Source organism: Plecotus auritus, assembly GCF_963455305.1.
Source record: "Plecotus auritus genome assembly, chromosome: 2".
In the NCBI taxonomy this organism is placed as follows: domain Eukaryota; kingdom Metazoa; phylum Chordata; class Mammalia; order Chiroptera; family Vespertilionidae; genus Plecotus; species Plecotus auritus.
The window spans coordinates 111,341,474-111,362,867 of NC_137771.1; the positions used below are offsets into that span (position 1 = coordinate 111,341,474).

At 40.2% G+C, this 21,394-nt stretch overlaps 1 protein-coding gene across 1 annotated transcript in view; it reads right to left on the reverse strand.

The window, feature by feature from the left end:
- The window catches only part of SLC9A9 (solute carrier family 9 member A9), a gene marked incomplete at its 3' end in the record, with an annotated part of 980,651 nt that overhangs the window by 133,497 nt on the left and 825,760 nt on the right, over positions 1-21,394 (reverse strand). Inside the window, 1 exon segment of the mRNA XM_080654659.1 lies at positions 12,862-12,941. Within this exon segment, the coding sequence (XP_080510785.1) occupies positions 12,862-12,941 (80 nt within the window).

Below are 21,394 nucleotides of genomic sequence, written 5' to 3' on the forward strand. Positions count from 1 at the left end.
ACAGATTAGAAAATGTTGGCTCTGAGCAGGCCTAGAACCCGAGGTCCCATGGCAGAAGGGCTGAGGCAGCCTAGGAGCTAGCTCTTCAAATTCACTCTACTTCACAGTTCTGCGTTGCTTTTCTCTCCCCTCTGTCGGGCCTTTCCTCTGACTCCCTCTAATTTATACTTGTCAAATTCTGCCTTTTTCTCAAAGTCCAGTTCAAGTCCACTAACTCCATGAACACTTCTGAAATCACCTATAAAGGTTGATGGCTCTTCTCTGAGCTCTTATGAAACTTGTCTGGCATTTAAAGCAATTAGGGGAAAAAGCATGAGTGTTCCTAGAAAAGGGTGTGGGGCCAATGTAGATCTAGATTTTAAACCTTTTTTATCATGAACCCATTAGGAAACACATTTTATATCACAAACTAGTGTATACAGAGCACACACACCTAAAACAAGTTTCATGAAATAGTTTTTACTTCTAATTCCTCAGTGCCCTATCACATTTTCTCTAGCCTGCTTTCATTTATTTAAAAAGTGCTGGTTAGAAACCTACTAAAATGATTTTGAGAAGCACTAATGAGTCCCGAGCAGCAGTTTGGAAAACTCGGTTTAAATGTAATCTGCCTTTTCCAAATGGCCTAGACGACATTTTCAAAGACTTGCCGAAGACTGAGCTGGCAAGAAAACTTGTGTTCCTCAGGGATTTCATTTGCAGTTCCTCACAGGAACACAGACAGTCCTCACAATGAGGCCAGAAGGAAGGGCTTCAGCTTCACCTTGCTTGAAGATAAAGGATAGCAATTATTTCTCCAGCTTATTGATGAATACCTGCCAAATAAAAACTGCATATGTTTAAGGTGTACAGTGTAATGTTTGATGGATGTATACACTATGAGTTGATTGACACAATCAAGCTAACTGACAGATCCATTATCTCACATAGTTAAAATCTTTGTGTGATAAGAACACTTAAGATCTACTATAATAACACATTTCAAGTCCACAGCACAGCATTATTAACTACAGTTATGGTGCTGTTCATCCAATCTCCAGAACTGCTCAGCTTGCAGAACGGAAATTTTGTACCCCATTTCTCCCAACCTCAGTCCTTGGTACCACCATTCTCCTCTCTGCTTTTATGAGTTTGACTTTTTAAGATTCCACATATAGGTGAGATCATGCAATGGTAGACATCCTTGATGGGCTGGTTGGAGGAGGAGTAGGGTACATCCATTTCACAGTAGGTCATCTTCAAGAGTGAGGTTTGTGGGTGCCAGAGATCTGGGGAGGAAGATTTCTCAATAAGACATATCTATAGACTGAGAAGAAACTTATCTACGCACCCTTATCTTAAATATAGTAAGAAATCAGCTAGAATTTTAAAATAATAAAAAATGTAATAAAATTATTTGCTTATATCTGTATAGTGTGTCTGAGGGCCTTCAGGCCTGTACATCTGTCACTGAATTTGGCACTATTTCAACTTAATGAAGTACTTGGTGTTTGCAAAGTGCTTGTACAACTACTAATGAACATATTGCTCTTCTGAACATTTCAGTTTAGGGAAGACCTGAGGACTTCAGACTAAGAGTAGAGAACAAACACACACACACACACACAAAAGAATGGAAGAAGAGTTGGTCAAGCTAAAGACCAATTTGTGCTGCTGGAGTTGTTTAAGGTGTGGGTAACTGCTTCTGAGTAGGGCCCCTCTTGCTTCGGCACCCAGAGTTTCCCGCGCTGGCATGCTACTCTTGGGAGCTGCAGACATGATCTGTGTCTACATGAAGCAGGTGAGGGAAAGGTAAAGGGCTCAGTGTCTGCAATCCAAGTGCTGGGCAGTAGTGAGGGATGTGGGAAGAACTGTCCGTGGTTGCTGGGAAAGGGAGACAGCAGTCACTGTCTTTCTGTTCCAGCTATTACAGACATGGTAGAGGACTAGGGCTGGACTTGCTTAGGAGCCAGAATTCATAAGTGGAAATCAACTCTGGCCAAGTTTACAGGCCAGTAAAATACAACACGCTGGTGGATTTCAAGGAATTCCAAGGAAACTGCTTCAAGGGATGTCAAAGGCAATGGTTTGAGGATGTGTCTGTTTCCTTTGGAAAAAGCTTAGCTCTCTTGTGCTTCTATCCTCTACATTGGCCACTTTCAACCTCTGCCATGTCAGGGCACACATAAGCTAATTACTAAAATTCTGCAACACACCAAAAATATATATTTTTGCTGATCTGACAAAAAAATAGGCATAATTTTGATTCATTCACACCATACAGCTGTTGTGTTGGCTGTTGTCATTTTTTTATTTAATAATCTAATGAAAAAGAGGTCAGTGCTCCTGACTAAATAGTCAGGCATTTCATGTTTTAAAAATTCTTGTGGCACACTGCTTGAAAAAAACTGGCCCACAGCATCAGCTACCACTAGCAAGGCTGTCCCAGAAGGCTGAGCAGGGCCTGCAGGCTGGTGGCATTTAGTTTATCAGTTTAGCAACAACAACAACAACAACAACAAAACAACAGCTTTTTCTTTGAATGTGAACTTGAATTCAACATTTTCTGTTAGATTAGTTAAAACGGCTGTCAGAAAGTCTCCTGCTTCTGACCTTGAATAGGTAACTGAAATACCAGAGCTGAGTTGAAGGACTGAGTTGGCTTTTTAACTAGAAAACACCTGGTAGTCCCTAACAATTACATCACTGGGTCATTTTTGTTAGTGGAAGTTAAGAACCAATGTGTTAATGAAATGACACATTTATATTTTAACACATTTATATTTTGAGACACATATTGAGTGGTCCAAAATTTCTTTCACAGAAGAATGAGAACATTTCTGTCCTCATTTTTGTCCATAGAAAACTGAGGATGTGTCTGTTTCCTTTGGAAAAAGCGTAGCTCTCTTGTGCTTCTATCCTCTACATTGGTGGGTGTGTTTAAGAGCTGCTCTCCAAAATCCTTTTAGATTTTATTGTTCTCCCTGACACACTACCTTCCACATGGCCGTGCATTATCTTATAAGAACAAGCCTCCTGCTGGCAGTAAGACTAGACACACGTAGCCCTGCCCAGTTGTCTCATGAAAACTCTCCAGTTTCACTTTCCACCCTAAAGCTCTCACTATTTTCCAAACACCCTACACCCTGACGATGCCTTTTCCTACACGCTTTCCTTTGCCAGAAAGCCCTTCACATCCTCAGCCCAGCTCCTTACAGATTCTTACTTTTTATCCCCTTTTCCTAAGTTATTTCTGTGTGGTCTCCTTCATTCTCCAAAGCTGGTTAGCTGGCTATACTCCGGCGTGGCTTTTATAACACTTTTGCTCATAACTTTAATCTAGTTCTTGGCATTGAGGGCTGCTATCTCTACCTCATTAGGGTGCTGACATCTTGAGGGGGGCCACACATCTCTGTGGCTTCAGAAGATGCTAGAAGACACACTTATATTTTGTGTGTTTCTATGAGTGTGGTGGGGAGTAGGAAAACTAAATTTAGTTAAAATTATTGAAGAAAATTTAAACAAAATACTGTTATTCAGGGAAAGAGACATTAAAATGCAATGCTGGAAGCATTAAATGCATAGGTTCCTGATGAGTGACTGCCACGCCAGATGAATCAGATCTGTGAAAGAAAAGAAACTAAAGGCTCCTTAGCCTCTGACATATTGCTCTTCCTTTCGCCATTTGAGCCACCAAACAAAAATATAAAATTAATGCCAGTAAAAGAGAATGTTGACTACTCCGGGTATAGGGAATGAACTCTGTCCCTTTGCTTCAAAGGCTGACTGCACAGTCCTCTGGAGATGACCCTTTTCTCTTCGTCCTTCCAATTCTGAACTGCACAGGCTATCTCAGCTGTTCACGCCACTCTTTCATGGGCCTTCTCCAGGTTCCACCTTTGTTCAGAATGCTCAGCGTCCATCTCCACTGTTTAATTCACGTTAGGAAACCCCCACTCCTGCACAGACTCTCCCACAGGACTAGAACAGTACGTGCTTCTCCAAAAATCTCCCCTCCATTAACATCAGCACACTTGCCTCTGCCTACTATTATTTGTGAGCTGGTTTTATATATGTTGAGACTATGTCATCACCATATCTACCATGTGCAGTGAACTTTAATTAGGGCAGAGCCACGTTTGCCCACATGCTTTGTGTTGCGTCTACCACAGCTTCACATGCAGGCAAGGGCTAGATACTGAGGCCCATGAAACACACCTGCTTCAGGCCCTGCCGGTGATCCATGGAGGCCTGCAGCCATGACTACTGCTGCAGTGTGTCTCTGGTAGCTCATGAATTTGTTAGCAGCTTGTAAATGACTTGGCTCCTACAGTTGAGAAGGAGTCACCAAACAGCCATTTAAATTAAAACAAACAAACAAACAAACAAAACAAACCCTTTTCTCCAGGGGAAGAAATATTAACTGAATTTAAAACGGGCAACATTGAGGTAATACATATAGTTTTGTCCATCCTTTTCTTTTTTCCTCTAATAAAAATCACTCAATACTGACCCAGAAATCTTCAAATATAACATCATACTGCTAGTGACACAATGCACAGCTTCACCTGCAAGGTGCAATGGAAAGGTTCCCTTTATCATGAGGAGGTACAAGAGGAGTAACTCTCATCAAAAGCTCATACTGCTTCCATGTGGGACAGAAAGTTCACTGCACTTCTCTGTCAAGCCCAAATTGCTATCTATGGTCTAATCTCAAGAAAAATAAATATGCAACTATGGATTATAACTTAAAAAATCATAAATAAAACAATTGCATGTGGAGAGTAGGGGACACAAAAGAACTACCTAACATCCAGCTAAATCCATTTGTTCAAGATGAGAGGGTAAGAATTAAGTCTAATTTTAAGTTCCACCTAAGTGGGACCTTTTTATTTTTAATATATTTTTATTGATTTCAGAGAGGAAGGGAGAGGGAGAAAAGTGATAGAAACATCAATGATGAGAGAATAATTGATCGGCTGTCTCCTGCATGCCCCCAACTGGTCAAGCCCACAACTTGGGCATGTGCCCTTGACCAGAATCGAACCCTGGACCCTTCAGTCCACAGGCCAATGCTCTATCCACTGAGCCAAACCAGGCAGGGCTGTGGAACCTTTTTTTTTTTTAATAAAGACTGAAAACTTTGTTATAGTATTAAAATACAACTGTTACAACTAAAATTATTATAAGCATACAAAATAATGAATAATTTGGTCACTGGGAGATAATATGTGACAGTGAATACTAAGCACATTACATGATGCTTCTCTAAGAGATGCAGACATTAACAGATAATAACAGTAATAATACAGCTAACATTAGTGAGTGCTGTTCTAAGTGGTTTGTGTTAACTCATTTAATCCTCAAAACAAAACTGTGAGGTAGGGACTTCTATCATCCCCATTTTGCAGCTGAGAGACTGAGGCACAGACAGGGTAAATAACTCTCCTAAAAGTATACAGCTCCGTAGTGGATAGGCTACAAAAGCAAATCAATACATTCTGACCACTTAACCAAACTTTTTTTTTCTATTTGATCAAAACAAAAAATAAAATGTCTAAGTGCATCTTTCTTTATACCACAGTCATGCTTCTGAAAGACATCTGTGAGTCAGAACCTTAAAAACAGAACCAGATTGAAATGTAAGCGTTGTGAGAATACTGTCCAGGACAGTGCCTGGCACATAGTAGCTCTTGATAAAAATGTGATGAATAAATGTATAAGTAAACAAATGAGAAGAGTCTAATATAGTGCTTTGCAATGAGAACTTGCTCAACTGAATTTTTAAAAATGGATTTAAATGAATTTATTTTGTGAATCCATTCTAGAAGAGGGGGATTTACTTTCTGATTTTTTATTTTTATAAATTCAGATTTTCATATTGTTTGCTTAAAGTGAAGATGAAATGAGAGGACATTAAAATTTTATGGTAAAAAAAACACACAAATCAAGGATGCAAAAACTCATAGAATCGTAGGATTATTGTAGAAAACTCCATTATCAACTTTGGACCCACAATTTTTTACAATCACAGTAGGGGGGCCAACATGTTGGGACAACAATTCACAATGTCATACTTGAGTCACCTGTCAGAACTCTGGAGAGTTGTGGTCTAGCTATGAAATACTGCAATGTATGCTGGCCACAGAATCTTGAGAAAACTGCACTGTTTAACTGTTTTAGTATGTTTTGGCTCTGAGAGGCAAGTGAACCAGTTACCATCAATAGAAAGCTAGCCAACTTTTCCAATGGATTTAGTTAAAATAAAGGATAGTATTTATTATTCCCATTATATGGAAGAGGACATCAAGAAAGACCCAATTTATGACCTAAACAAAGACAGGTCATATTTCCAGATATTGTGAACATTTCCCTACATTGGTTCTCACCAAAAAGTCATGGGAACACAAGGATCCAGGAAGCTAGTGTTTTCTTTTAGTGAATTTTAATTTCATTTCACTTAGGTGCTAAGTTAGGTGCTGTCTACAACATCTTTCTTACACCAGTGCCTGAGAGGACAAGGATGACCAGCAGTGAAGCTGAATCCCCTGTGGACTAACTACCTGGGTGGAGTGGTGGCTGTACTGCTGCCCCTACATTCTTGCTCCTCCATACAGCCAACTTCCCTGGGGGCAGCAATTGCATGCCATGTGCACCCTCATGGGGGTAGAGAGTCTTTAGAAAGATGATTGATTATGCTTGTTTCAAATATTTTGAAAGTTGGGTGCTCTCTGAAACCACTTGTGGAGATACCTGATTACATTTTGCAAGTGAGGGTGACCTGATTTAATTTATGGGTGCCCTAAATTAAACTCTCCTCATTAAACTCTGGAGATGCTAGAGTCTCTCTTTCTTACCCTAAGGACCACATGTCATTTCAAGGAGCTTTAGGGCCATGATTCATTTCAAGGAGGCACATAAGCAAGAATTCATGAGTGTCAACCATGTCTACCCCATAGGCTACTGAACCTTTAGTACTATACTAGTATATTGCCTGGCACACAGTAGGCACTCAGTAAAGCATCCATTGAACAAAGTATTTCTTACTTGCATCTTCTGTTATACCTCCTGCTGCTACTGAAAGTAAAACACACCCTCCCCATGACTGGTGAAGCTTCTGATGGCAAGAAGCCATCACATAGAACTGCCAATTGTATGCCACTTACAATATCACACATATTGACACTACCAGAAATCAGTGGATGGACCACTGAACCAAGCCTGTTGGATTCGTCAGGTGGACACAGATTGCTTTTTATTGATTATGAATGCTGGCCCCACTGTATCAGTTATCTTGGATGCATCTTTTCCCTATTTGGGCTCAGTTGCATCATTTGTAAAACAGAGATCACAGACCCAACATTCCTCATTCCTCAGAGTTTTTGTGAAGTAAACTCATCATTCACAAAGCCACAGTCATACCCCAATAGATAACTCATGGATGCTTCAGCCAGTCAGAATAAGAAATAACTGCAATGCTGTGATCATCATCTAAAATGGAAATTACCACTCACAATATTCATATCTATAATTTAAAATAATTGTGACTGTGTGGGATGTAATGATTTCTGTCAATTTTTAGAAGAGGAAGAATTATTCCCCCCTTTTTAAAAACAACAGTGCCATTTCATTTTAATTCATTAAACACTTGGGCCCAAGTTTCATTTTAAATTGCCCTGATGTTCATGTTTACTGTTCCTGGAATGCAGCCCAGCCTGTTACCCTTTGGCACAGGAGAAGCTGGTACCTGCCCCTTGCTTACCAGACTAATGGGGACTCAAGGCTGCAGCACCACGCATGCTGCATGGCCTGCATTCTGCTGGTCCAACTCTGTGCACACTTCATGCCAGATCACTGGCAGGAAGGAAGTTCATCCACGTGGCTTCATGGAATTCTGTTATTGTGTCAACTTGCCAATCCATTGTTATTTTTGCACTTTATTCACACTTGAGTAAAATGTTGGCAACCACATGATAACTCGTTATTTTCAGTTCATATCAGCATACAGGAAGTGCAAATTATTTTAGGTTGCCTTTTTTATTTTGGCAAAGGCCTTTCTTATCTGGTGTCATTCACATGTGTAAGACCAATGTACACACAATGCATAAAGAGAGGATGATAAACAATGGAATGGAAGGAAGCAGACAGCCTATCAGGGTCATTAGTTACTGTGAAGAACATAAGATTCCCACACCAGCTATAACACTGTCAGTCTAAACAAATCATTTGCCTGATGACTAAAAATATGAATAAAGGGGCATCAATTTCTACTCCCAGCCTCCTATTATAAAAGACTTTTAGTAAGGATGGCAGGTGCCTCTAAAATTTTGAGTTTTTATATTAATAAAACAAACACATGATAGGTGAGAAAAGATGCATTCAAAATCACCCAGACAGAGAGCAGCTTCTAAGCCAGAGCCAGGCTTGAATGTACCAATGAAACCTAAGGAAGGATGGACCAACTGTTGGAGGTCAGTGATCTGGATGTCCCTGCCTAGGGAGAGGGACACTGAGGCTGGGGCGGGTGGATGTCTACATGGAGTGTGCCCTATGAGTGCCAAAGGGCAACCGGGGTAAAAACACTAAGATTATATCTAGCCTTGCTCTGCTTTCACACTCATTTAGCAACCTCAGATAATCAATGGGATTTTTCAGCTATATCAATGTCTAGAATGAAGGTGCTCTGGATAGCAAATATTGTTTGCTTCATTCATTCATTCATTCATTCATTCAAAAAACATTTACTGAGTGTTCACTTATGTGCCAACAATTGTTCTATGCCTTGAGGACACACCAATGAATGAACACAAACCCAAATCCCTGTTTCCAGAAAGCATATATCCTGGTTAGAGGAGATTATTAAAACAAATAAAGTACATATTGTGTCAGATGGTGATAACTGTTATGGTAAAAAATGAATCAGGGGAAGGGTAAAGAGTGCTCCTGTTGGGACTGCTAATTTAAGTATGGAGCCAGGAGGGTCTCACTGACAAGTTGAATGGAAGAAGTGTAGGAGGAGGTATGTGAATGTCTGAGGGAAGAGCCAGTACAAAGGCCTGGAAGCAGGGTTGTACTTGGTGTGTCTCAGGAAGGCCAGGGAGCGAGAGCAAGAAAGGGGGTTGGAGGGACAGTAGGGACCACATTGGAACCTGAACCTCCCCATGGTTGGGCATGGGAATATATATGATTTAGGAATCCAGTGTCTGGTTTATACTTGTGCCTCCTTTAGTTTGGCTAGTGTCATCTCCATAAAACTAAGCCATTCTTGGAGTCTTTGGCATATTAACTTTCTGCCCCTGAAAAATCAAGGGCCTGACTTAAGAACTTGGGGCTACTTTATGGTGTTGTTCTTGTGGTGACCAACAATGACCCCGACTTTATCACTCTATAGATCTTCAGAAGTGTTTGAGATGTGAGCTCTGCACTGCACATGCGATCAGTCCTGATTATTCATTGATGTAAGGTGACTTTCTGAACATGCAGGGTGGGGTTTACATGTAGATAGGGTATCATAGACCTAGAGTTATCATGATTAAGTTCATTTAAGTGCACTAATGGACTTTAAAATGAAACAAATATGAGCTTGAATCTCGGAATTGACACGAGCTATGGACCTTTAAGAAAGTTAATTCTTTGAAGATTTGCTTCTTTCACCATCAAAAGGGTGCTTGTAAGAATTAAATAAAACAAAGAGTGATTATGAGAATTAAGTGAAATAATGACCCCAATGGCAGGTGCTGGTGCTCAGTAACCATTCCCTTTCTCCTCTCCCCTTTTTCAATGTCTCATTTGCACTGCAAGCCTTAGGACTGCTGCTCACATTGAATAATGTTGAAATCTTAATTAATCATAAATTTTGGCCCCATAGGCTTTCAACAGTGCTCTGGAACAGGGAGCCAGGTTTGTTTAGTAGAGGCCAACACAAACAGCAGTCTGTTTGTGCTGCCTTATACTCTACTGAGCTTTGGAGGTGAAATGAACAGTAAGTCTAAAACACTCCACATAGTACTTATCCACTCTCCATTCTCTTCAAATGTTAATTTTTATTACTTTTATTCTCCTGTAGTTTTGGAAAATTGTTATGGAAGTGTACGTGTATATTAATTGTAAAAAACAAAACTAGGTGAGCAACAGTGGCTTGTTTTTTTGATAATGATGGTGCATTTAGACAGTCTTTTTCTATTCTTGGATCTGAATATTAGACATACATTGACTGTGAAATGAGTACTGTGATTGTTAGTTTTAGGTGTCAACTTGGCTTGACAACCCAGTTATTAAATCAGATCCTAATCTGAGTCAGAATTCTGTAGTTGAGCTAACATCTGCCATCAGCCCACTTTAAATACAGAAGATATCCTCTGTAATGTGGGTGGCCTCATCCAATCAGACAGGAGGCCTTTAAAGCATAACTGAAGTTTCCCTGAGGAAGATGCTCTGCCTCAAGGCTGCAGCATTAGGTCCTGACCAACAAATGCCAGCCTGCTGACCCAGCCTATAGATTCTGCACTGGCCAGGTCCACAATCACAGGTCAATTCCTTGAAAAAAAATGTTTTTGCATGTATGTATGGGTATATGTATATATGCATGTTTTGTATATATGTGTGTATAGGTGTGTACATATGCATATATATGCTTGCATGTATATATTTGCATATATGTAGCTTCTATCAGCTCTGTTTGATACAGGTGCATATGAAGACTTATTTATTCTTTTTTTTTCTTGTCAGTAATTGTTATGATGCCTCACTTACATGATGCAATTGTACTGAAATGAAACTTGAGCAGCTCCAAACTGCATAATCAATTTCTTTCAGCATCACAACCATTTCTTTTTGGCTGGGCCAGGCAACCTGACCCTGGGGTGGGAGGGTCATCCCTCCACAGGCGGGGCCAGCATAGCTTACCTGTGAGATTCATGGGGCACATCACCTAAGTTCTAGGTGGACAATAATATACCAACACAATGTCAGGTGGATTATTTGTCTCTAAAATTACAACTATATCAAGAGGCCACCAAGTGGAAACGTATGTTTGATGCTCTCTGGGCTGCATTTGGAGCGCCATTAGGATGTTAGTAGGCTGTTGTCTAAGTAAAGACACATTTGTGTAATGAGATAGCACTGCACTTTCTAGAATGAGTTCACAGGAGGACAATTACCATGAAAACAGATGTCACTGAGAGTGTAAATCCGCTTTGATTTTTTGCTAGTCTGTCCACAACGATATGGAAATAAATCCCTGCTGAAAAGTGAGATAAGAACTAGGCATCTGAGTTTAGTGCCATTGCTCTCAGTTTAACATTTGGGTGGGTTCCACTTTCATTTTCTCTTTAAAGTCACTTTTCTCCTTTAATTTTTCCTTCATTATAAAGCCTTCCTCACAGCACAGTCAGAATTTGAACAAAAACATCTTTTATCTCATTTCCAAGTTACCAATTTCTTATTATACATATTGTCATAACCAGGCAGCCTTTATGTATACTCTTTAGTCATATTTTTTAAACTTTGTACAAATTTGATTATCAGATACTTTAAATAAGGGCAGGGGAAATTATGTTTCCAGAAGAGAAATCAACCAGGCACATAACCTAGCATAACCTTGTAAGAACCAGCTTCCACTGGGAAGGCCTTGGGTAGTTGATGAGATATCAGAACCTCCAAATGATAGTTGATGGCCAAAAGGGACTGCTGTTAAGGTGGAAGCAACCTGCATTGTCCATAAAAGCTCAAGATTGAGCAAGGCAAGATACCTGAGTACAGATAACAGAGCTATGGAAAAATAAAACCACATCCTCAGAAAACCTCTACTTTCCACATCCCCATTTTGTAATTCTTGGAATGTTTTACTTTTTCAGAATTGTTTTCTAATTCTCACCTTGTTTTATTTTTGCTTGTCTCTGCAATTTCAACTGGCTTCTCTTTACTTCATTCTTACTTATTTTCTACACAGTCATTCTTCTAAGTTGCTTTCCTTTCCTTTCTACTGTGAATTTTCTGTATTTCTCTTGCCTCCTCTCCCTGTTCCATTTTTATCTCTTTTTCATATTATTCTTTGAATTTCTTTTCTCTGTTCTTAATTCTTCTTCCTCTCTCACTGATCTCTTGTGGCTTTAATCATTGCTGAGTTGCTTTAAAATCACCCAGTGACTGACATTTTCTCCCTGGAGGAGGAGGGATTTGTGACCATGGGAAACTAATTATAAAGACCCAACACATTCAGTTTTCAGTGCAGTCCTTGCCTTTCTTTGGCAGTGCTTTTGCATGGAATTAGGGATGGATTGCTTCCTGCAGCTCACACTGGCAGGGACTCTCAGGCCTGGCTCAGCCCTGTGAGTGACCTAGCAGATATATCTGAGCCACTGTGTTTACACTGATTTCTACAATTTTAAAATTGCCCTTCACTGGGAAAAGTTTACTCAAGTCTGCCTGGAAAATCATATAGTGCTATTTTATAATGACCAGAAGTATTTTTCTCCTTGGCCCACCCATTGCCCTGCCCACTCCATTATTTACTGCATTGACGAAAGCACTCGAGTGGGTTCCTGGGAGAAGGAAAAGGAGCTTTATCTGGTCTCTGTCAAACTGGACCACAGGTAAGATCTTCACAAAGGGAAAGACAATAAAACAGATAGGTCCTCCATGATTTTATCATCTGACACTAGGAAATACTGGACTCGGAAATTTCACTTTAGCCTCTTGCAACACCTAAATATGGACTATACAGCTTTTCCATTTCTGAAATTACTGCTTCTGGTAAATTTAGTGGTGAATTCACTTTACCTTTTTCTGTATTCCTGGGGGAGCAGGAGTGTACATCTCACTGGTAAGTGTTGGATTAACCTCTGCAGGCAGCAGCCCTGGGTCATCTTTGTCAAAGGATACCTGTGGTCAAAACCATACCACCTTTGGAAGAGCCAAGCACTCTCTGCTTTTGTTGCGCTTTTATCCAAGTTACTTGCTTCCTGGGGATAAACAATAGAAAAAGGCATTGAATACATAATCAACATAAAATATTGATATATAATATCAACATTAATATATATAGTTTCAATATAAAAATACATGTTTAAGCAAATTAAATATAACTACATTAAAAACACTTTCCAGGTTGAGGCATTTCCATCTAACAGTAAAGTCACTGACATGCAAATGAACTCTGAGACCTTGAGTGTGGATGAGGTGTCTGGGTACAAGTCAACATTTACTTTTGTTAATAATTCCTATTTTATTAAACAGCTAAGAAATGCTACTTTTTGACATCAAATAAATATGATATTTTTGTCAGATTGCTGTTGTGGGAATTTTGCAGTTTACTTCTGTCAAATTTGGATGGTATTTATTTATGAGATACCGAAAGGTCAAGACTAAAGGGATGATACAGCCTAATAATTTTTTAAAAAAATATATTTTATTGATATTTTACAGAGAGGAGAGAGATAGAGAGCTAGAAACATCAATGAGAGAGAAACATCGATCAGCTGCCTCCTGCACATCCCCCACTGGGGATGTGCCCGCAACCAAGGTACATGCCCTTGACCGGAATCGAACCCGGGACCCCTCAGTCTGCAGGCCAACACTCTATCCACTGAGCCAAACCGGTCTCGGCACAGCCTAATAATTTTTGAACTAGTTTTTTTTTTTTTCTTTTTGATATATCACTACCAAATTATACTTATGGTTAATTTGCTTTCTTCCAGCTTTGAACAGGTATCTTGGAATAACTGAATGCTCTTGTCTTATTTCTTTTTTGTCCCCAAAAAGCCGCAGTGAAAGGCAGGAAGGAAAGGAATTAAGGACAAAAGAGAAATCATTTGATGGGTGTATATGTGAGAGTAGAAGATGGAAATATGAGAAAAAGAGAAAAAGGTGAAACACTTGTGAAGTTTACAGATACTAGTAGGTGATAATGAACATGGCAGTGTGGGAAGGAGACTCTGTTTTACTTATTTTGTGTATCGCATTTTACATAGTAAAAGAATTCCAGGCTTCAATCCTATATAATGAAGAGGTAATATGCAAATTGACTATCACTCCAACACACAAGGTGGCTACCCCCAAGTGGACACAAGATGGCCACCACAAGATGGCTGGCAGGGAAGGGCAGTTGTGGGTGATCAGACCAGCAGGGGAGGGCAGTTGCAAGGGACAAGGCCTGCAGGGGAGGGCAGTTGGGGGTGACCAGGCTGGCAGGGGAGGGCAGTTAGGGGTGACCAGGCCGGTAGGGGAGGGCAGTTATGGGTGACCAGGCTAGCAAGGGAGAGCAGTTAGGGGTGACCAGGTCAGCAGGGAAGGGCAGTTAGGGGCAATCGGGCCAGCAGGGGAGCAGTTAGGCGTCGATCAGGTTGGCAGGGGAGTGGTTAGGGGGTGATCAGGCTGGCAGGCAGAAGCGGTTAGGGGCAATGAGGCAGGCAGGCAGGCAAGCAGTTGGGAGCCAGCAGTCCTGGATTGTGAGAGGGATCCCAGATTGGAGAGGGTGCAGGCTGGGCTGAGGGACACTCCCCCATGCACGAATTTTGTGCACTAGGGCTCTAGTCAATTATAATTATCTCCATCATTAAAAGCACTTATATCTTAACATGCACTTTATTGCTTTATTTGGGTCCAAAGTTTCCATCTCCAAATTATTTCATGATTTCACAGTCCAGTCATAATATGAACATTAAAAAAAAAATTGTGATCTATGGAAAACAATGGCAATTCACTGGCTGCTCCAAAGTCAGCCCTAGATGAATCCAAGTTAATTTTCTTTCATTTTATTTTGTTTACTTTCTGCCAATTCTCAGAGAATTCCACTGCTGGTTAGTGATAAGTAGCTGAACACAAAGTTCTGTGCTCTGCTCTCTGATACGTGTGGGTATGCAATGACTCTGTCTCTACATAGAAAACAGGATACAAAAAAGCAAAGTGTGGCTCACTTCTTGTTAACCATTTATCCTTGGTCTAAAGTGGTTGAAGCAGAGACTCACAATAAAATTAAGAACTGATTTTAAACTTTGTACAGTTTCCCAATTAGTGTTCCCTACCAGCCACTTTTCTGCATGAGGGTGATGGGGATTGTGTCAATCATTCAGGAAAATATAGGGACAGCTGTATTAAACAGGCTTCTTACCTATAGGACTTGTCAGCATCTTTCATTTATAAATGAGCATTGTACAACTTCAAGAGGGAGGTGTTTCTCAAAGTTGGCCATGGAAACCATTTCCCATCCCAACCCCCACTGTAAAACATCTCTAATTTTTCCATGGACATTACAGTCCTACAGATCTGTTTTCTGATAGACCTGGAGGGCTGTGCCTTATTATCTAGAGTTAGAGTTTATTCATTACTCAGCATGCTTCCCCAAAAAGGAAAGCAAAGAGTCTGGTTCAATTTCCATCTGTCACTGAACAGTGCTCTAGCTATTTCTACTTCAACAAATGTGTCAGATTTACATCACTGCTGCACATAGTGCCTCATCATCTGGCATCATCTACAAGTTGTTTTAGTTGCCATCTCCCCAGCAGAGGCAGGCACAGATGCTCACCCTAAACTCGACTAGTTCTAAATGCTCTGGGCTAACAGTGGGAGTTCTCTCTCTCTCTCTCTATTTCTCTCTCTCTCTCTCATTTTCTTTTTTTTAAATTTTATTGTTTAAGGTATTACAAATAGTAGTACATATCTCTCCTTTTTTTTCTGCCTCATTGACCTTCCCCCAGCCACCCCTACCTCCACATACTAGCCCTCGTCCCCCGGCCCCCAGGGTTTTGAGTCTGTTGGTTGTGCTTATATGCATGCATACAAGTCCTTCGGTTTATCTCTTATCCTCCCAACCCTCCCCTACCATCCCACTGTAGTTTGACAGTGTGTTCGATGCTTCTTTGCCTCTGTCTATTTTTGTTCAACAGTTTGCAATGTTCTTCATTATCCATAAAGGAGTGCGATCATGTGATATTTATCTTTCACTGACTGGCTTATTTCACTTAGCATAATGCTCTCCAGATCCATCCATGCTGTTGCAAGTGGTAAGAATTACTTCTTTTTTACAGCAGCATAGTATACCATTGTGTAGATGTACCACAGTTTTCTAATCCATTCATCTGCTGATGGGCATGTAGGCTGTTTCCAAATCTTAGCTATTATAAATTGTGCTGCTATGAACATAGGGGTGCATATATCCTTTCTGATTGGTGTTTTTGTTTTGTTGAGATATATTCCCAGAAGTGGTAATACTGGGTCAAATGGCAGTTCCATTTTTATTTTTTTGAGGAAACGCCATACTGTTTTTCACAGTGGCTGCACCAGGCTGCATTCCCACCAGCAATGAAGAAGGATTCCTTTTCTTCTCTGCATCCTCTCCAGCACTTGTCATTTGTTGATTTGTTGATGATAGACATTCTGACAGGTGTGAGGTGGTACCTCATTGTTGTTTTGATTTTCATCTCTTGGATGATTAGTGACTTTGAGCATGTTTTCATATGTCTCTTGGCTTTCTGAATGTCCCCCTTCAAAAAGTGTCTATTTAGGTCCTTTGCCCATTTTTTGATTAGATGGTTTATCTTCCTTTTGTTAAGGTATATGAGTTCCCTGTAAATGTTGGAGATTAAACCCTTATTGGAGATAACATTGGCAAATATGTTCTCCCATGCAGTGGGCTTTCTTGTTGTTTTGTTGATGGTCTCTTGCTGTGCATAAGTTTTTTATTTTGATGTAGTCCCATTTGTTTATTTTCTATTTAGTTTCCATTGCCCTAGGAGCTGAATCGGTAAAGATATTGCTACAACAAATGTCTGCTAATTTGTAACCTATAAGATTTTTATGGTTTCCCATCTTACGTTTAAGTCGTTTATCCATTTTGAGTTTATTTTTAAAATTTCTTTATTGATTAAGGTATTACATATGTGTCCTTATTCCCCCATTACCCCCCACCTCCCATTTATACAAGCCCCCACCACCCTGTTGTCTGTGTCCAATGATAAGGCTTATATGCATGCATATAAGTCCTTTGGTTGATCTCTCCCCCTTAACTCCACTGTCCCCCACCTTCCCTGAGGTTTGACGTTTTGATTGATGTTTCGCTGTCTCTGGATCTATTTTTGTTCATCAGTTTATGTTGTTCATTATATTCCACAAATGAGTGAGATCATGTGATATTTATCTTTCTTTTTATTTATGTATTTATTTATTTATTTTTATTAATTAATTAATTAATTAATTTTTTTAATTTTATTTTTTAAAAATTGCTTGAAGTATTACAAATAGTAGTACATTTTTCCCTTTTTACCCCCCATAGACCTTCCCCCAGCCTCCCCTTACCCCCAGTACATGCCTTTACCTGCTCCCCCCCAGTGTTTTTTATCCATTGGTTATGCTTATATGCATGCGTACAAGTCCTTCGGTTGATCTCCTACAGCCCCCCCGTCCCCGCCCACAACCGCAAACTCCTCTGCCTTCCCGCTGTAGTTTGACAGTCTGTTCAATGCTTCTTTGCCTCTGTATCTATTTTTTTCCCCATTTCATTCCTTTAAAAAATCTTGCCTCTGCAGACTAGAAATAAACATATAATAACAAAAAATGTTTGAGTCCCAATTTCCATGTCCAACAGTTCTGAGTCCCCGTTTCAATGTCAAACAGTTCCTTATGTGTACATGTCAGCAATGATATCTGGATGGTGGGCACATGGTGGCAATGCAGGTCCGACCCTCTCTGGTTTGGTCCTAGGCAACTTGCTGCGTTGCACAGCTGCTGACTGCTAGCGTGACAAGGCGTCGTCAGCGTCTCCCATCTCTGGACTGTTTCTCCTCTTGTCTTCGTGGTTGGAGCAGACCTGTCAATTCCTCTCAGTTGCAGGAATCCACATGGTCTTGGAGTTGTTTTCTGAAAATATACAAACATATTCTCGGCCAAAAGTTAATAAAGGAATCTGTTCTATATAATTGATTTGGGATCCTTTTTATTTTTGCCCAAACGATTTTCCTTTGTCTTATTTAGACACCATGTGTGTTTTTCATGGGTGTCTTGCTGTTAGCATTACAAATGAAAACTAATTTTGTAAAGTAAAAGTTTTCTAGATGTAATTTACTTATAGGATATTTTTCCTTACATGATATTACCCTACTATCCCCCCTTTTTTGATTAATGGAAGCTTTTGTAAATTTTATAATGCAGTCTTGATAACTTTAAATTTTAATTTTTTGCACAAAAATATGACTGCTTTAGTTTCATTGCATGTTTAGGAATTTTACCATGAGATGAACTACCAATAGAAATTTTAGTTACTACATTAGCAACAGCTTTTTGTCCAGTACAATTAAATTTTCTTGAATATTCACTTATTTCAATTAGCTTATTTAAATTAATCTGAAAACTTGATTATTATTTTACTGTCAAATTTAATACTCTACCAACAATCTTAATTTACCCTGTAAATATTAGTGGAAAGGATTATTTGCATTCTTGAGTAGGCCCTGAGCATTCCTGGTGCTAGGCTGGATTTAGATATAGGGCAGCTGCTGTCGGCCAAGTCTCTGTCTGTTACCTGGGTCCCAATCTGAGCTGGGCCAAGTCACTGTCTGTCACCTGTGTCCCGATCTGAGCTGGGTGTGGGAAGCAAAGCAGCCATGGGGACAGGAGACCTCCCTCAGATGGGGTGAGGTTTCAGGCCCCTGCAAGGTTGGGGGGGTGAGGGTCTGTGCCCCACCTCTGTTGATCCCCAAGTTCTCTCCTGATGGCCCCTCTGCGACTGTGCCTGTCTTAGGTTGTTCCTTCCCTGAGGAATCTTACCCGTCTCTGGCTAACCAGTCATCCTCCGGGGCCAAGCAGAGTGGTGTGAGGTTCAGTTCTGTCTCCTTGGTAGCCTATGCCCCCGTGGCCTCCACGCCCAGTACCTGCCTTGGGATCCCCTGGCCTGCTGGCGGGGCCTCAGCACTGATCACATATCTCGGGGAACTCAGGTTTCTTCTCCAGGGAGGGCCCAGCTCACATGATTGGGCGAGAGACAGATCCATGGTACCAGCCACCACGAGGCTTCAAGCTCAGCATGAACAGAAAGCTCAGGCAACAGCTGAGGGCAATTGGATTGTGAGAAGAGGGTCCCTCTTGGCACAAAAGGCAAGAGGGGCCAATATAGAATGCTCAAGTGCCTTCCCAGCACCTTTATTTCTTCTGAAAGGGATTAAATCCTTTCATGTATTTTTTAAAAAAATTGCTGCCAAACAGCCCTAACCGGTTTGGCTCAGTGGATAGAGCGTCAGCCTGCAGACTGAAGGGTCCCAGGTTCGATTCCGGTCAAGGGCATGTACCTTGGTTGCGGGCACAACCCCAGTAGGGAGTGTGCAAGAGGCAGCTGAATCGATGTTTCTCTCTCATCGATGTTTCTAACTCTCTATCCTTCTCCTTTCCTCTCTGTAAAAAATCAATAAAATATATTTAAAAAAAAATTGCTGCCAAACATTCAAAGAATTAGTTTGTAAGTTTGTTTGGGATAATTGTACAATATGCTGTTGTAAAATATCTAAAATTATAATGACATTGTAGAATAATATCATGTAAGGATATTCTTTGCTCTAGGCAATGGCAATTCAATTTCAAACTGGCTGTCAATTTCTTTTTGTAACTTTATATACACTTTGTCAGGGAGGCAAAAACACAAATTTCTTACTTTACTTCAAGAGGCCAAATATACTGACTTTCAATTACAATCCTTATGACTTTTGGCGAAAACGTCTCTTTGTTTCCTTCCAAAATAATTTTCGGGCTACAGAGAGTTTCTTTTAAAAATCTTAGTCACATGAAACAATTTCTCTTAAGGTTATGGTGATCACTAGTATGGATTAGATTTAATATTTTATTTTATTTTTTTATAATTTTTAAATTTTTTTAAAAATTGTTATTTTTTTACATATGTGTCCTTATTCCACCATAACCCCCCAACCAGCACTTATGCCCCACCCCCTTGTTGTCTGTGTCCATTGATTAGGCTCATATGCATGCACAAAAGTCCCTTGGTTGATCTCTCCACCTTACCCCCACCCTCCCCTACCTTCCCTGAGGTATAACGTGCTGTTCGACGTTTCTCAGTCTCTGGATCTGTTCTTGTTCATCAGTCTATGCTGTTCATTATATTCACAAATGAGTGAGATCATGTGATATTTATCTTTCTCTGCCTGGCTTATTTCACTTAGCATAATGCTCTCCATCTCCATCCATGTTGTTGCAAATGGTAGGAACTCCTTCTTTTTATATATATATATATATATTTTATTGATATTTTACAGAGAGGAAGGGAGAGGGATAGAGAGCTAGAAACATCGATGAGAGAGAAACATCGATCAGCTGCCTCCTGCACACCTCCTACTGGGGATGTGCCCGCAACCAAGGTACATGCCCTTGACCGGAATCGAACCCGGGACCCTTCAGTCCGCAGGCTGACGCTCTATCCACTGAGCCAAACCGGTTTCGGCAGGAACTCCTTTTTTTTTTTTTTACCGCAGTGTAGTATTCCATTGTGTAGATATACCACAGTTTTTTAAACCACTCATCTGCTGATGGGCATTTAGGCTGTTTCCAAATCTTAGCTATGGTGAATTGTGCTGCTATGAACATAGGGGTGCATATATCTTTCTGATTGGTGTTTCTAGTTTCTTGGGATATATTCCTAGAAGTGGGATCACTGGGTCAAATGGGAGTTCCATTTTTAATTTTTTGAGGAAACTCCATACTGTTCTCCACAGTGGCTGCACCAGTCTGCATTCCCAACAGCAGTGCACAAGGGTTCCTTTTTCTCCGCATCCTCGCCAACACTGGTCCTTTGTTGATTTGTTGATGATAGCCATTCTGACAGGTGTGAGATGATACCGCATTGTCATTTTTGATTTTCAGTTCTCCTGTAATTAGTGACTTTGAGCAGGTTTTCATATGTCTCTTGGCCTTCCTTCTGTCTTCTTTTGAAAAGTATCTATTTAGGTCCATTGCCCATGTTTTTATTGGATTGTTTATCTTTCTTTTGTTAAGTTGTATGAGTTCCCTGTAAATGTTGGAGATAAAACCCTTATCTTTGATAACATTGGCAAATATGTTCTCCCATGCAGTGGGCTTTCTTGTTTTGTTGATGGTTTCCATTGCTGTGCAAAAGCTTTTTATTTTGATGTAGTACCATTTGTTTATTTTCTCTTTAGTTTCCATTGACCTAGGAGCAGTATCAGTGAAGAAATTGCTTCAGTGTATGTCTGAGATTTCACTGCCTGTGGATTCCTCTAGTATTCTTATGGTTTCCCGTCTTATTTTTAGTCCTTTATCCATTTTGAGTTTATTTTTTTGTATGGTGTAAGTTGGTGATCTAGCTTCATTTTTTTGCATGTATCTGTCCAATTTTCCCAACACCATTTGTTGAGGAGACTATCTTGACTCCATTGTATGTTCGTGCCTCCTTTGTCAAATA